This window comes from Eleutherodactylus coqui, chromosome 5 (genome assembly GCF_035609145.1).
Source record: "Eleutherodactylus coqui strain aEleCoq1 chromosome 5, aEleCoq1.hap1, whole genome shotgun sequence".
Classification (NCBI taxonomy): domain Eukaryota; kingdom Metazoa; phylum Chordata; class Amphibia; order Anura; family Eleutherodactylidae; genus Eleutherodactylus; species Eleutherodactylus coqui.
Window position 1 is genome coordinate 45,100,016 of NC_089841.1, and position 16,880 is coordinate 45,116,895.

Consider the following 16,880-nt stretch of genomic DNA (forward strand, 5'->3'; position numbering starts at 1 on the left):
AAGCTGACGAGAGAGCTGCAGAAAATAGGGGGAGTCAGCCAACTGTGTGCTCCACTGTAAATACTTAAAATCTCATCTCAATTTCATCATCTTGGACATTCATTGCATTTCCCCTTCTACTTTTTTGCGGGGTGAGATGGAAACATCCAGCAACAGACTCAAGGAAAGCAATATATGTGCTCAGCTCTCTCCATTCAAGCCTATGATTGTTAAGGAAAGAGAAGAGCGGTCAACCTCCCTACCCAACAAGAGAATGGAACCCATTAGAGGAAAGTAGAAAAAGAGGTGTGTCAATGAGTCACAAGGGTATCAAACAATTATAATTCATGTATTTGCCGAGACCAAATCTAGAAAGTCAATAACATTCTTAGCATTGACAATTGCTGGCAATGGGACAGCTCTCCATATAGTCAGCCATATATTATCTTCCATTTCTACTTGTAATCTACATGATGGAAACTAGCTTCCGACCTCGGGAGAAATATCTGGGTTCAGCAAGAACAGCTGGTTCATTGGAGTATCTAGTTACAAGCTGCGGAGTGTCAGTGGAGTCATATATTACATGCAGTACAGATGTAGTACACCCCTCTCCCCATTTCATCACTCGCTAGTATTGCTGGTTTCTATCACCCACTCCTCTACAGGAACTTGCTAACTCTTTGCCATAGAGAATTGGCTTCCATTATCTACTGGAGTGTGGGAGGAATCTATAATACAAGCAGGTATTCCCTGGAGCGGACGTGGTCAATAGGTCAAATGCTTGCATATTCTAAGTGCAAAGATGAATATATTGGACCGTTCCTGAAATGTTACACAAGTTCTCTAAAAATCATAGTCTATGGTCGGCCTTAGCTACATGCGACCTGTTGGGTTGCACAGGGCGCCAGCCACTAGCTTGAGGTTTGGGAGTTGTGTGTGTGTGGAGGGGGGACCATATGGATAAAGGCTTGGGGCAATAGTCCATCCCTTAAAGTCTGCCCAGCAAAATTATCTTCTTCCTCCATATGGTAAGATCTTGAGGAGTTACACGAATCTCCAGCTGGCTCTGTATCCCCAGCTCTGATCTTCTAAAGTGCAGCTAAAAGTCCATTGGTGCCCCTTCAACACGATTGCTTACTTCTGCTGCTGTACTTATGTTATGAGCTTGATTCTGGTGCTGCATTTATTTATTGAGCTTGGTACTGGTACTGTACTTATGTTATGAGCTTGATTCTGGTGCTGCATTTATTTATTGAGCTTGGTACTGGTACTGTACTTATGTTATGAGCTTGATTCTTGTGCTGCATTTATTTATTGAGCTTGGTACTGGTACTGTACTTATGTTATGAGCTTGATTCTGGTGCTGCATTTACGTTATCAGGTTTGTTTGAGCTGTAAATATGTACCAAGTTTGCACAACCAAAACAAGTAAAATGTCAACCGGAATTAACAAGTCTTCCAAATGGATGGAGTGGAAATAGATGCCCGCTGATTTGGGATAAGACCCTAATCCCAATCAGATCCACAAGTTATCAGCCCAACACAGCAGCATCAGAGGTGTAAAATAATTCAGGGTCACAAACAGATGTAAAAGGAGTACCCAGCTGGGTGGGGGGTGATAAATAAATTACCTGAAAGCGCGGCGGAATAAGTAGGCGCTATACAAAAAATGAGCTTTAATTTATTTACTGTGTTCGGTATCCATCAGACTTCACTCCTCCGTTTTGCTCACTTACATCGCACAATACTCAGATGAATGGCTGTCCTCTAATACAAGGACTCCTCCGAGTCCACGAATGGGAGCCAATCTTACATAGATGCTCATGCTTTATGACGTACGTATACCCTTACAGGTGTTGCCTTCTTGGTACAAACTCTTTAATTCCCCTTATTTCGATATGCATGGCTGATTACACAATAATACCAAGATTTTGTTTTTCTGGCAAGCAGGAAGACAAGGTTGAAGCGGACTCTCAAAGCAAACCATAAATAAATGGTAATCAGCAGAAGCGGAGGAGGAAAATAGATTTGTAGGTCTGGTCAAAAGCCAAGTTTGTCTTAATAGTCTCGTTATATTTTGTGTCAGGAGTCTATATATACACACACACACCAGCGAGCGCTCCAGCCAACATGACAGGTTCAGCAATACATTGCTTCCCTCTAACGGGACCGGCGGCTCAAGACAGAGGCACCTCCTCGATGCGTCTGGGTCCCGAAGCCCGAAGAACAACCGTATATTTAGAACATTTGTCATTTCTGGCAGCAGAATATAGGTGTTTGAATACATGGAATCTCTGCTTTATTTAATGTAGGACGATGCACTGTGAGTGACGGGGAGAGTGTTTAGGAATTAACGGGGGGAAAGTCATTGCCCCTTCTGGAATTTTCTCATAAAAGAAACAAAACAAGGAGGAACGTATCATTGTTTTCAGGGTAATGGAGTAACTATTTGGATAAAAGCAAATAATGTTACTATGCCGATGAGTCTGCAGTTGAGGCCTGGTGGACATCTAAAAGAGGCAGATCTTACAAGACATGGTAGAATTGGGAATAAGACACAATTTGTTGTACTACGCTTTTGTTTCAGCCCCTGCGTAATCATGGCCTCCATTGAATCATATGAGGTAAGCTTGGCCTCCATTGAATCATATGAGGTAAGCTTGGCCTCCATTGAATCATATGAGGTAAGCTTGGCCTCCATTGAATCATATGAGGTAAGCTTGGCCTCCATTGTATCATATGAGGTAAGCTTAGCCTCCATTGAATCATATGCAGTAAGCATGGCCTTCAGTAAATCCTGTGAGGTAAAGGGGGCCCCACTGAACTATGCAAGGTAAGCCTGGCATATACTGAATTATGGGGGTGAGCGAGGCCTCCACTGAATCGTGAGAGGTACACGTGTCCTCCCTTTAACTGTGAGAGATGTAAGTGAAGCCTTCCTTGACTCATGAGAGATGTAAGTGAGGCCTCCCTTAGATAATGAGAGGTAATTATAGCCTCTATTGAATCACGTACGATAAGCAAGGCCTCCACTGAATCATGAGAGGTAAGCATGACCACCACTAAATCATGAGAGATAAGCGTGGCCTCCATTGAATTATACGAGGTAAGCTTAGCCTCCATTGAATCATATGCAGTAAGCATAGTCTTCAGTAAATCCTGTGACGTAAAGGGCGCCCCATTGAACCATGCAAGGTAATCCTGGCATCTACTGAATTATGGGGGTGAGCGAGGCCTCCCTTCACTCATGAGAGATGTAAGTGAGGCCTCCCTTGACTCATGAGAGATGTAAGTAAGGCCTCCCTTAAGTAAGGAGAGGTAATTATAGCCTCCACTGAATCCCGTACGATAGGCAAGGCCACCACTAAATCATGAGAGATAAGCGTGGCCTCCATTGAATTATACGAGGTAAACGTGGCCTTCATTGAATCATATGCAGTAAACGTGGCCTTCAATGCAAGCCTGGCCTCTACTGAATTACGGGTGTAAACGTGGTCTCCACTGAATCGTGAGAGGTAAGGCATCCATTCAATCAAGAGAGGTAAGCATGACCACCACTAGATCACGAGAATGGCCTTCATTGAGTTAAGGGGAGGTATACGTGGCATTCATAGAATCATGGAAAGTATGCATGGCCTCTATTAAATCACAGGGAAGTACACATGACGTTCATCACTGAGTCACACATGGCCTTTATAGAATCACTAGAAGTAAGCATGGCCTCCATAGGATCAATGGGGATGGGAGGTAACCATAGTTTCCACTGGTTCATGGAAAGCACTGACAGTGCAGCAATGTGTGTGTGTCTTATGATAGCTGCAATTTAATATAGTCAGCAGGAGATGATGGAGCACAACTCCTTCCCCAGTCCTCCAGCCGTACAATAGAGCGGTCATTATCATCCCTGCCCTGTAATGATAATGAGATGACTCTGCTAATCTTGTACCAGTCTATACGGCAAAGTTAACAAGTAAGCATCAGAAAACAAAGTGTCAGCCTATTGTGTGCTGTTGTGGTCAGTGTGAGAACTGCAAGATTCTGAGATTCTTTTTATGTGGATAGCCATCATAAGAACATATATTCATAATGGGAACCGGATTTCTGATACAACATTCCAAAAACGATTGTTATTATTCTGATGTAATTACGTAGGGTAACGCCAACATATTCTAAAGCAGAAAATACAAGGGTGCAATCAGGGAGCAAAAAAGTGCTTACAGACTGACAGACAATAGGAACAACCACCAATATTCTCCTGCAGACGAGATGCTCAGATAGGAATGCAGAACTCCATTGTATAGAATATACAAACTTAAAATTACTTTACCGGCCCATTACCTGATAAGACTTATGTTTAAATATTTACACCCTGCCTGTACCCCACCTTGTAATGGTAACAATGGAAAAAAGAGAAACTAGCTGGTAGCTGGAGCTCTCTCCACATAAATTGGCTGGGGTTGTAGGTTTCATATACAGTGTAAACTACTGGTGGTCCTGCTATCTTTTAAAACACCTCAACATGAACAATTTTGTTTAGAATTGCTTAAATACTACGGTTCGGCCTCATAAGCTTCCATAATATATCACAGCTCCCTTGATGTGGGAGAGTCTAAAACAGAATATTAAAAAAAAAACCTGTAGATGGGAGCTTTACGGGGCCTTCCTGACACTGTGCAGATGGCAGCTACAAACACAGTTTTGTATACCCTGACTCGCTGCTGGAAAAGGATGTGCTTAATTGACTGAATGAACACTTGGGTGAAATAAATATATACGTTTCCTGATCTATTAGTAATAAATGAACGAGGTTGTATATAATTATTCATGCATCTCATCATGAAAAAAACTACACTGAGTGGCCACTTTATTAGAGACCTCTATCTAGTAGCACGTTGGACCTCCTTTGGCATCTAAAAGAGTAGATATTCCTTGTGGCGTCCATCACAGGTATCAGAGGACCCCGGGTGTGCCAAGAATACCTTCCCCACACCATTACTCCACCTCCAGCCTAACAGGAAGGGGTCATCGATTCATGCAGCTTGCATCAAATTCTGGCTTCCCATCTACTAATGATGACCTATCCATAGGATAGGTCATCATTAGTAGATTGGTGGGGCTCCACTGCTCAGGATCCTCACCCATCAGCTGTTTTTGGGCCAGTGTGCTCATGCAGTGATCTATTCCTGAAGGAAGGAGACAGCTCTGTTCCCACTGCTGTGGCGAGGCTTGGTATTGCAGGCCAAGTTCCCATTGAAATGAATGGTTTAAATACCAGGCCTGATCACTGCAGTTGGAACGGAGCTGTCTGCTTCCTGTAGAAAGACGGTTGACCGGTGGAGGTTCTGTGCAGCAGACGACTGCTGATCTGCCATTGATGGTCTATCCTGTAAATAAACCCATCAATAGGTTGCAACTGGACAACCCCTTTAAATAATAAAAGTTGTGGAGATGAGACACAAACATGTGCTGCTGCTTGGCCAATTAGACTGGGAGGAGTCATAATTTGCAAACAGCAAATGCATTTTAAACAGCATCAGTCATGACCACCCCAAGGAAAATGCAGTATTACATTGTGGCATTCATTGGTAATCCATGCAACACAGTGAAGGCTTGAATCTGCCCCAGTGTGTACCATTCATACAGAGCAACTATTCAGAGAACGCCCATTTTAAATGGGTATTCCAATCTGGGAGTCGCAGAATTAGCCAAGTGGGTTGCTGTACCTCCCATAGAAGTAAATAGGAGTTACAGCATAGCACAGAGAGCTGCATTGTTTCCACAGCCCCGAGCTCCAGTTATTACGCTGTTTCTGTAACCCTCGTTCACCTATATGGAAGTTATGGAAACAGAAAGACAGGCCATCCTGGTCGCGGAGTACAGAGAAGTGTTCCCATGATGGTCTGAGATAGGAATACCCTTTTAAAACTGATTTTTAAATTGGGCTTGCCTGAAGCCTCCACTAGGGGGAGCTCACCAAACACAAACCTATACAGCTTCCATTGAACTTGGTAAGAACGGCATCTTCAGTGAGCTCCCCATAGTGGCAGCTACAGGCAGTCAGAATTTCCACATGCAACATTATGATTGTGTGGAGGAAAGCGGGAAATTTGGAGCTCTGAAATTGAAAAAAATAATGGATTCTAAAGTGAACTTGATTGAAACAAATGAAAAAGTTTTCTAATGCAAGTTAGTAAACCGAAAAAGAAAAAAAAAAAAGCCGGTGGTCTTCTAGATTATGTACAGCAGGAGAAAAAGCCCTGCACACTGTATATAGCTATAGATGATCCTCCGCCAGGGCCCTGAGCTATGCCAGACATATACAATCACCCTCTGCTCATCTCACACCATATGGTGACACTAATGGCTTCTTGGACACGTTCATCTTCTTCCTTATTACTGGGCGAGTACATCATATACCAGAGACTGTTTCATTACGGGATATTTGGTCAGTTATCCCAGTTTATATAGTTTATATTTTACCACTTAAAAAAAAAATATTTAAAAAAAAACTTTCAAAATATATTGCTTTTTGTTACCACATTTTGGGCTCCTTTAACTTTATCGATGGAGCGGTTTGACGGTTCACTTTTGGTGGAACAAACTGCAATTTTTATACCCCACATGCCACTTTTTTAGCACTTTTAACTTTTTTTTTTTTATGCAAAGGTGATTTTAAAAAATTGCAATACTTATTTACTGCAAGACAGCTGAAAATACATAAAATGTAAAAGCATAAACTTAATCTTGGAGCAAATCACCTACTTTCTATATAACCCTCCCAATGCATTACCCGAGCATGGTACCGTTCTTATCCAAAAGGCTGGGTCTGCTATTACTGACCAGTCTCATTCGCTTGAACAAAGCTGAACTGCAGTATCAAAGGTCAGCCACATATCTGCATGGGCGCTACTGTAAGTATTGCAGTGAAGTGCATGAATACTGTGGTATTGCAGTGAAGCAGCCCACCAACTTGCAGCATGCCCCCTTTCTTTCTGCTAACTGCTTTTGGTTGGATCACACACTGATGGACATTCGTTTGGAGATCTGGAGATGCTGAAGCTTGAACGGACAACTCACGGCACCTGGACCCTTTCAATCTAGGGTTAAATCCTAGGGGTTTTCTGTTGATGGATCCAATCTAAAAAGTTTGACTATCAGAATGTGACGTGACAGAAGTGTTTCTTTTTTAGCCTTACACCTTAACTGGCAAGCACAGGAGTAATAACCAACTATATAGATCAAGGACTGCAATGGGCACGGCTTAAACCCCATATTCTGATGTTTATCAATGTCACGCTCATTAGCAGATACAAAGACATTGCCTTCTAGCTTACACTTATATTTCATTCCCAGATCTGTATGGTGCCATTGTGGCATCTATAAGACTACCATCTCTACTGTATGTGGTGCAGTTTGAAGTGATGCAGTACAAGGTGTATGTAGATCAAGTACTGTAATGGGCACGGCTTAAACCCCATATTCTGATGTTTATCAATGTCACGCTCATTAGCAGATACAAAGACATTGCCTTCTAGCTTACACTTATATTTCATTCCCAGATCTGTATGGTGCCATTGTGGCATCTATAAGACTACTATCTCTACTGTATGTGGTGCAGTTTGAAGTGATGCAGTACAAGGTGTATGTAGATCAAGTACTGTAATGGGCACGGCTTAAACCCCATATTCTGATGTTCATCAATGTTGCACTTATAAGCATACACAAACCCTTGCTTTACGACTTACACTCATATTTCGGTCCCAGATCTGTATGCTGCCATCCTGACATCCGGCAGCTATGAGTTTGCCATCTCTACTGTATGTTGCGCAGGTCGGGATGACGCGTTTGCCTTGTGCAGATCGAGGTTTAAAGATACCTTTATGTTTTTTTTCATTGGCAACATCCCAAGTCCGGACGGTTCTATCGAAGGGGAAGAAAAAAATTCTAAATTATTTCTGAGATTAAATCTGAAAATAAACAAAACAAATAAGTCAAAAAGCAAAGATACGGCATAACAAGGGACCAATACTGACAGAGGGCCCCCGTGCAAGAATCACAAAAAAGACCCTAAACGTCATACAATCTAATATAGGAGTAGGAAGCCCTATTTCCATTTTTAAGGTACCACAGTTTCAACAACAGTCAATATCACATTGTTCATCCTAATCCTCCTGGTTCTGGAATGTAATGATGAATTACAGTGAAGATTGACAGGCAAATATAAAAGGTAGGAGAAAAAGGGGAGAGGCCAATGTATTGATTGAGAACAATGGAGAATAATGCAGGTATCAACCCTTTCCAATCCACTGTCTGACGTCTTCCAACATTCTGATTGAAGCCTGTACATCTCCGGTGTCGGAGGACGTCCGGCAGGGTATTCTTACTGTATATTACTGCCGCTGTGTTGTCGGGGGCCTCTTCGGCATGTCACATACTGCAGTGCTGGCTCTAGCCAGCAGATGGTGCCATTGTACAATGGCAGAAAGAGAAAGCGCCGTAGGAAACCCTGAATCCAAAATTGGATTGCAAAGGGTTAAAGTAGTTCATGAAAATGGGTGAGTTTAAAGGGGTTTTCCAACATCTGAAAAATTTCTAACTACCCATCAGTAGACAATTGTTAGGGGTCCACCATCCGGAAACCCCGCCAATAAGTTGTTTGCCTGACCACTGTTTCAATGTTACAGAGCTAGAATCAGACAACTCTGTACACTTTGCAGCGGCCCGGCATGGAACAGTCAGCAGTTCCCATTCACTTTAATAGGAGGTCTGTTTGCAATACCATTATAGGCCACTGCACAGTACACGGAGCTGTCTGATTCTCGCTCCATATACACTGACAGTAGCCACAAGCAGCAGGAGTGAGAGACAGAGATGCCCGTTGCTCCATGAGTGTTATATTCTGAAGCGCTGCACTTTGAAGTTTGACTCGAAGCTGAGCTCTGAGTCACAGGGTGGGCCATGCTGGCCTACACAGAAGGGGAGAGAGTGGTCACTATGCAAGATACGGGTGGGGAAAGGTGGTGCGGACCGCCACATGACTATCAGCAGGATAGGTAATCAATAGTAGATTAACCACTACCAGGGACCCTCGCCCATCAGCTTTTTCTGTAGAAAGCAGACAGTCTCCTTTCTCACTAAGGTGGACAGGCTTGGTATTACAGGCTCAGCTCGCAGTGAAGTGAATGGAAAGTTAGCCTGCAATACCAAGCCTGGCCACTGCAGTAGGAACGGAGCTGTCTGCTTCCTGTAGAAATCAGCTCATGTATGAATATAGCTGATTTCAGCAAATAGCTGGTCAGCGAAGATCCAAGGTGGCAGAACCTCCGCTGATCTATTAATGGCCTATGGATTTTATTTGTTTTTCTCAAAAAATAGTGTGCAACCCCTTTAAATTCCTGTATTTTGGGGGCATTTTGGCGACTCCTGGCTATAAACAGTTATCTGCTTAGGAGTCAAGCAGACTAGCATGTAAATAGTATTCCTAGAAGCTTCTTCCCCAACACCGGATGGTTTGTCTGGTGGAGTTAAAGGCACGTACACGTAGTTGGAGTGCACAGAGAGTAACACAAACATTCCTGAAGACTTGCTTTTTAATTGTACCCCTTTTCCCGTCCCATCAGCCTCCACAGAAGCGCGGCCGTTCTCACGTACACACGGTGTCTGAACATGTAGCTGGAGGACCCTGGGTCGTATCACAGGCTCCGATCGTCGCAGTTCACCCCGAACCGCATCCATCAAAGCTTCTGGAGCCGATTTCACATCGGGTTCACGAGGAGAACTGTGTGCGCAGTCATTCATCTCCCAGCAAGGTAATTATCACTAATTCACCATTATTATAACCATTACGCTAATAAACTTTGTGGATGTCAGACGTTTTCATAGGGCTGGCCCGTCAGTAGCGGCCGGCGGGCCCTGGAGAAGGCTCACACGTTGTGCAGCGGCCGGGCACGTCCGGCTGACGTAGGAGTGCAGACTGCGAACCGTTCCAGGACTGTTCTAGACGGGGGTTGGAACGGAGAAAAATAGTATTAACTCCCTAAAAGTCACGTTGGAAAAACCCTCCCGAAAACGGCACGTTTTTACTGTATATTTAGAATTTATGTCTCATGTATTTGAGGCCGAACTCGGTCGTCTGAAGTGCATTTTTAACCCCTTAGTGACCACTAATTTTAGCCTTAAAAGCCAGTAGATTACCCTTTTCTGCTCCGGCGGTGATGACGTTTAGCTCTAGGACACCTTATATTCTGCGGGATGGGTTCTAGTTTTTATATATTAAGCGCTGCAGAATATGTTGGCGCTATATAAAGATTATTATTAATAAAGGAACCACATTCGGGTATATACAGTGGATTGAAAAACTTGTATTTATGGTTTTTGCCTGAAGAAGAAGTAATTTCACCATTGTGCTTTTGGAATTCATTTCTTTGGCGTCGTATTATATTATGTTACCTTTATTCAACGGCTCGGTAGGATTATGACAACACCAAATTTATAGAGGTTTTCCATTTTACTACTTTTGCACAATATGAACGTTTTTATTTTTTCTTACCCCGTCATTCCCCTGCTGTCAACACATTGGGCGCTGCTAAGTAGTCCGCCCATAATAAAACTAGAACGGGTGGACTACTTAGCAGTGCCGCTCAATTAAATAAATCTTGGTATTTGTATAGCGCCAACTTATTCCGCAGAGCTTTCAGGTAATTTATTACCCCCCACCAAGCTGGGTACTCATTTTACCGACCTTGGAAGGATGGAAAGCTGAGTCAACCTTGAGTCGGCTACCTGAACCATGCAAGGATTGAACCCACAACCTTCAGGTCGTGAGCGAGAGCTTAGGACTGCATTTCTACTGCCTTAACACTCTGCGCCACATGAGGCTCTACTGCGGACACCAGGGAATGATGGGGGAAATAAGTATAACACTTCCAGCTTTGGACTCAGCGGGTCAATAACTTTCAGCCCATGCGCTTAGCTCATAGAGTGGTTAAAAGTACGTGACAGGATCTCTGACAACTGGACAACGCCTCTAAAGGTATTTTCGGAGGCTTTGGCATTGCTGAGCTTTCTATAGTACCCCCACGATCAGCTGATGAAAGGGGCCGCCATGGCTCTTTTCATTAAACACATGGCACAGTGTAGTAGGCAACCAGTATTAAAGTCCCGGAACTCCCCGTGCCCCATCATGTCAGACCCTCATCATCCCACTATCGATACCATAAAGGATTGCTCCGGTAGAACGAGGCAGAAGATGGGGAATCCATAAGACAATGCAACAATCTGCAGTTCACATCTGCTCAACATATTTCCCATTTTTATGGCTGCCCGGAGAGCGATTCCCGGTCACTTAAAACTCACTACAATGAATGAAATATTCCTGCCGGACGGCCTGGAGGAAGTGGGGGAGCTGGGAAGAGTCCAACAATCTGAAAATACGGCCAGCTCCAAATCCATATATAAAAGATGGCCAGCTCTAGGTGAAATAACATGGCGTCCCGCGGTGCTGCGGCGCTCAGGAAGCCTTCTAAGGCATATAAAACATATACAAGCTCGGCCATCAGGGCTGTGGGAAGATTATTAATTGGCCCACCCATTTAGTAGAATTACGAACATATATATTGCAGATATTTCACTGTAGTGGCTACGGTGGCAGAAGAACTCAACCGGAGAAGATCAACTACAGCTGCAGCTTGGAGAGTTTTTCCCACCATAGTAAATAATGGGGTGATGTTTGACTGCTAGGTCCCCCACAGTCCTTGGAATCTCATCTTATTCTCATCACAGGCAGGGTTACACTGAAAGCTGTTGCCTATATATAGATAACACAGGATGCAACATTCACAATAGGTGATGGTCAAAGCTCACCTCCTCCAACTCCCTGCGCAGTGAAAGAGCATGCCCACAACCGATTTTCAGGTATCTTCGAGATATCCTATGTCAGTGGTGGCGAACCTATGGCACGCGTGCCAGAGGCGACACTCAGAGCCTTCCCAGCTGGCACTCGCTGCGGTCGGCTGCTCACCACATTAGTAAATACCAGCAGGGGTGCCGCAGCTCCCCTGCTGGTATTCACTCAGCAGTGCTGCTAGAGGCACTGATCCCGGTGCACAATGTGATGTCAGTGTGCAGCTGGGATCCTCCTCCCCCCTCCTCTGACGTCTCTTACTTGGTTCCGCGAGAGCAGGGGAGGGGAGGAGGCATCCGGCAGTACGTCACAGTGTGCTCCTGGGATCAGTGGCAGAAACAGCGCTAAGCAGAGGAGTGGGGGGGAATTTGAGTCTTAGAGGGGGTGGGGCGATATTACTACAGGGGCCACTGTGGGATGTCGCTATTACTACTGGGGGCCACTGTGGGATGTCACTATTACTACTGGGGACGCTGTGAAGTGTCACTATTACTACTGGGGACCACTGTGGGGTGTCACTATTACCGCTGGGACCGCTGTGGGATGTCACTATTACTACTGGGGCCACAGTGTGGTGTCAGTATTACCGCTGGGGCCAGCATGGCTTCCTGTGAACTGACAGGTTTACCAGAATTGACACCAGAATTTTGTATAAATCATAGCGCTATTCATTAGCAGACATTTATGTTTAAACTGTTGTACCAACACTGATAAATCGGATTGGTTTGAGATCTCTCTGCTGAAACACCACAGATCCCAAGATCAGTGGTCCTGTGCTCCCCCTGCTCTCTGCAGGACCACTGCACCCCCACGAGCAGTGAGGAGGAGATTGAATGGTGCGGCAGTCGCACATGCGCGGTGCTACTCCGTTCATCTCCAATGGAACTGCCGGAGATAGCAGAGCACTGGTAATTGGCTATTGGCTATATGCAGTGGTAACATGAAAGCTGTGCTCTGATTGGTTGCTACGGGCAAAAAAGACAGTCTTACTGCTAGTCCGTTCTGATAAATGAGGTCCATTAGTGTTTTTATGGGCATCTTTAGAACAAGCACAAAAGAAGGACAAAGTGGAACACAACACAAGACGCCTAAACTGATTAATCCTTCAACTTTTTTATCATTTCAAGATCTAAGACGTCTTTGAGGATCTTATATCAAAACAAAGACTTTGCCAGAATGAAAGGGATTGCAAAATGTCATAAATATTATTTCTCTTGTCGAGTCAAACTACTCAGCTTCACTTTTTCCCGGATGTGATGAGTGATCTAAGGCTGCTTTCACATCCGCGTCGGCGGTTCCGTTTTTCTGCTCCGTTTGGGGAGCGGGAAAAGTGAATCCCCTGGCCGAACGGATTCGTCCTATGATGGACCCGAACAACTCTGAACACACCCCATAGACGATAATGGGGTCTGTTTGGTTTCTGCTCAGCTGCCTGCCATTTTACCAAAATAAAAAAGCTATGCAAGTTGCGCTATTTCTTCTGGTATTTTGTGCCGGATCTGCAACAGAACCTCCAAAGAGAGGTTCCCGCAGAGAGATATGAACCTGGCCTAAATAAACCCTACAGTCACCAACCATGGGCCCGTTATGTGAGGTCTTCAAAGGAGCGAACAACCATAAGCCAATAGATTTCCAGTATTCCAGTCATCACTTCATAGCATAGTGGCTATGGACACCATAGAAGGACAAAAGTACTGCAGTGTATTGTATGACAGAAGTATTGCAGTGTGTTCTAGAGATGATGAAAAGAATGCAAGTTCCTGCTTGGAGACTAAAAAACAAGCCTTCACACACTCCCATAGAGCGAAAAATAGGGGTCGCAGAATGCAGCGACAAAAAGATACATTTTTTTTTAATTATTACATTTTCATTTTAAAAAATGATGAAATAGAATATAAAGCTATAAATTTGGTACCGCCGTAATTGTACTGATCCAGAAACTAAAGTCAACCTGTCAAGTGAATACCCAAAAAACAACCACCCCCCAAGAAACACAATTTTTTTCCCCTTTCCCGTTCATTCTACTTGAACTCTACGATTTAAACCGGCTTCACCGTATAAATTCAATAAAACAATAGTGGGGTGAAAGAGAATCTACCGGAATTGTTTCTAGGAACCACGTTATGCAGCGCTGCCGTACGCAGCCCACAGGTCGTGTTGTATTAACTACGGTTTGGGACCTACTTGTTTGCCCATGGACCTCTGTCAAATTTATTCCCCCGATGGTCCACGTTATTTGGTGAAACACGTAGGTATTTTGCATATAGGGCCCATTCAGGTCATAGTGATAGAGACTGATGCTCGTCAGGGTCGCCCTTTTGGGGTGGTGTCTCCGTTACATCTCAGGGCCATGTATGCACTAGGGATCAATAGGGTTAGTACAACTGCATTGGCATTTCCTATATATTCTCTTGGCGATGGGGCGTGTTTATGGAACGGGAAGTGGATTTCCGCATATGATGGGACTATTTGGAGACCAACCTTTCTCAAAACACATTGTGACCATGACCACATACTGGTAAGAGGTTTTAATCTCCCTTGTGGATTGACCCTGTGATTAGTCCATCAGCTATTTGTATACATCTGTCTGTGGGTTTGTATGCGGATTGTGGAAATCTTTTTGTGGGTAATACATATTTATTAAAAGTTATGTTTTAATGACGCACTTGTCAGCGTTAAAAAAAGGTAGAACATGCTCTATCTTTCTGCATATTTGTGCACCAAAGCTCCCCGTAGAAGTCAATGAAGGGGAAGAGGTGCAAATGCGCGAGCAATACACAAGGCGATGTGTGAACTATTGTGTGATTCCGCTGGAAAAAGAACATTTTAGCAATTTTAATTGGAGCATTTGTTTGCTGTGCACCAATGAACATGCCCGGCTGGCACAAAAGGTGCCGTGAAATACGCCGATATGCGCACAAAAAGCCTTGTTCATAGCGTAAAAATGTTGCACTAAGGCGTTCACAATTGCGCTTATGCTTGTGTGAAGCCGGCTTTATAGCTGGGGGATGAAAAAAGCATAAACTGTATATGAAAGGAAAGGGTTAAAGGTTGCCGAACTTTTCATTGTATGTCCATAAAACTGGATCTCAAAACAATGGAAAGTAAAAGTTGTGGCGGCTCCACGTCCGTCAGCCATTTATGATTTTGGCCTGAAAACCACTTGGAAAAAGAGGGATGAGAGGGAACCTGCGTCACACATAAGTGGCTGCCTGCAGCCTCGGCAGACCCTCCGGGTGCCAAAGTGCTCTGGATTGCGTACTTAAGATCAATGATTTCACGAGTTCTCAGCCGTACTTCACAGCGCGGTTGTCCTCAGTGCAGATGTTCCCGTGTGTCTGCTCTGTGCTGCCAGACAGCCTCCTGACCGTGAGAAGTCTAACAACTGTGAAGGCTCAGGAGTAACAGTGATGGCGCTCCTCACCGTTCATCAGGGAGTAAAAGTAGAGAGGGCAGCACAGCCGACTGGCCACACGCAGCAACACGATATCAATGGTTCATATCCTTCTAGGTATAAAAAGGAACAGTCCCCTGGTGCAAGCACCAAGTCGTGACTCCTAGGGTGAGTCAGTCACAACTCGATGCTTGCAGACTGTTTTACCATTGTGTTTTACCCCCCACCATGCTGGGTACTAATGTTACTGACCTCGGAAGGATGGAAGTCTGAGTCAACCTTGAGCCGCCTACCTGAACGATGCGGGGATTGAACTTGCAACCTTCAGGTCGTGAGTGAGAGCTAAGGACTGCATTCTGCTGCCACTACACTTTGCGCCACACAAGGGCCCTATGAATACTGACAATTCATGCCTGACTTTCGGTGAGCAGCAGCTTCTCACATAAGCAGCTTTCCAGATAAATATTAACCTTTAGTTAGAACAGCCTCTCTATTGGACCCGACAGTCCTAATAAATTGGCGCTTCCCTGTGGGCTTGCAGGGCTTGTATGAGGCAGGATCGTGAGCATTCATGCTGATTGAAGCTGTTAATCTTTTAAATGCTGCTGTCAAATCTAACAGCAGCATTTAAATGGTCCAATCAGTGTTCAGGGTTCCTGAAACCTCTCCCTCAGGGCTTATTCAGACGAACGTATAGCGTCCGGGTATTCACGCCGGCCGATATACGGTGTCCCTCTCTGCAGGGGGAGGAGGCTGGAAGAGCCGGCAGCAGTGCACTGAGCTCCCGCCCCCTCTCCGCCCCTCGGCACTATTTGCAATGAGAGGAGGCGGGGCGGAGCTAAGTTTCGTGAGTCAGCTCCGCCCACTCCCATTGCAACTAGTGACGAGGGGCGGAGAGTGGGCGGGAGTGCACGGCTCCAGGCTCTTCCAGTCTCCTCCCCCTGCAGAGAGGGACACCGTATATCGGCCGAAGTGAATACGCGGCCGATATACAGTCGTCTGAATAAGCCCTCACTATGAGATTATGAGATAACAATCGGTTGACTTGGCAGCCTTGTGCCTTCTGAAGGTCCCCATGGCTGCCATGACTAAATGTAGCATAATGCAATATTATGGTATTTTATTATACTGTATGAGCGATCAGACACCTTAAAATTCAAGTCCCCTATGGGTACTAAAAAAAAAATTGTAAAAATTAGTTTAAAAAGTTTTATTAAGGGAAAAAATAGGAGGTATTTAAAACAAACAAAAAAAAACTTTCCTCATTTTTGTAACAAAAAACCTAAAGCACACATTTGGTATTGCTACAACTGTAAAAGTCCGATCTATCATTTAGATCAGGGTTTCTCAACTCCAGCCCTTAGGACCCTCCCACAGGTCATGTTTTCAGGATATCCTATGGAAAGAACACCCGTAGCAACGTCTGAGCATTAATAATAATTACATCACCTGTGCAATACTGAGGAAATCCTGAAAACATGACCTGTTGTCGGTCCCCGAGGACTGGAGTTGAAAAACACTGACTTAGATCTCTGCTCATTCTGTGCTGAAAAATCGAGTGGGCGGTCCCATCTGTGATTGTATGTACAGTCCAGTGGGCCGTCC

General features: G+C 44.5%; 1 protein-coding gene across 3 annotated transcripts in view; it reads right to left on the bottom strand.

Annotated features, from left to right (window-relative positions):
* The window catches only part of WDR70 (WD repeat domain 70), a 215,453-nt gene that overhangs the window by 102,152 nt on the left and 96,421 nt on the right, over window positions 1–16,880 (bottom strand). For all 3 annotated transcript variants that reach the window (XM_066602410.1, XM_066602409.1, XM_066602411.1), the window contains exon 10: window positions 7,725–7,899. In XM_066602410.1, coding sequence (XP_066458507.1) covers window positions 7,725–7,899 — 175 coding nt within the window. The remainder of the gene's footprint in view (window positions 1–7,724; window positions 7,900–16,880) is intronic.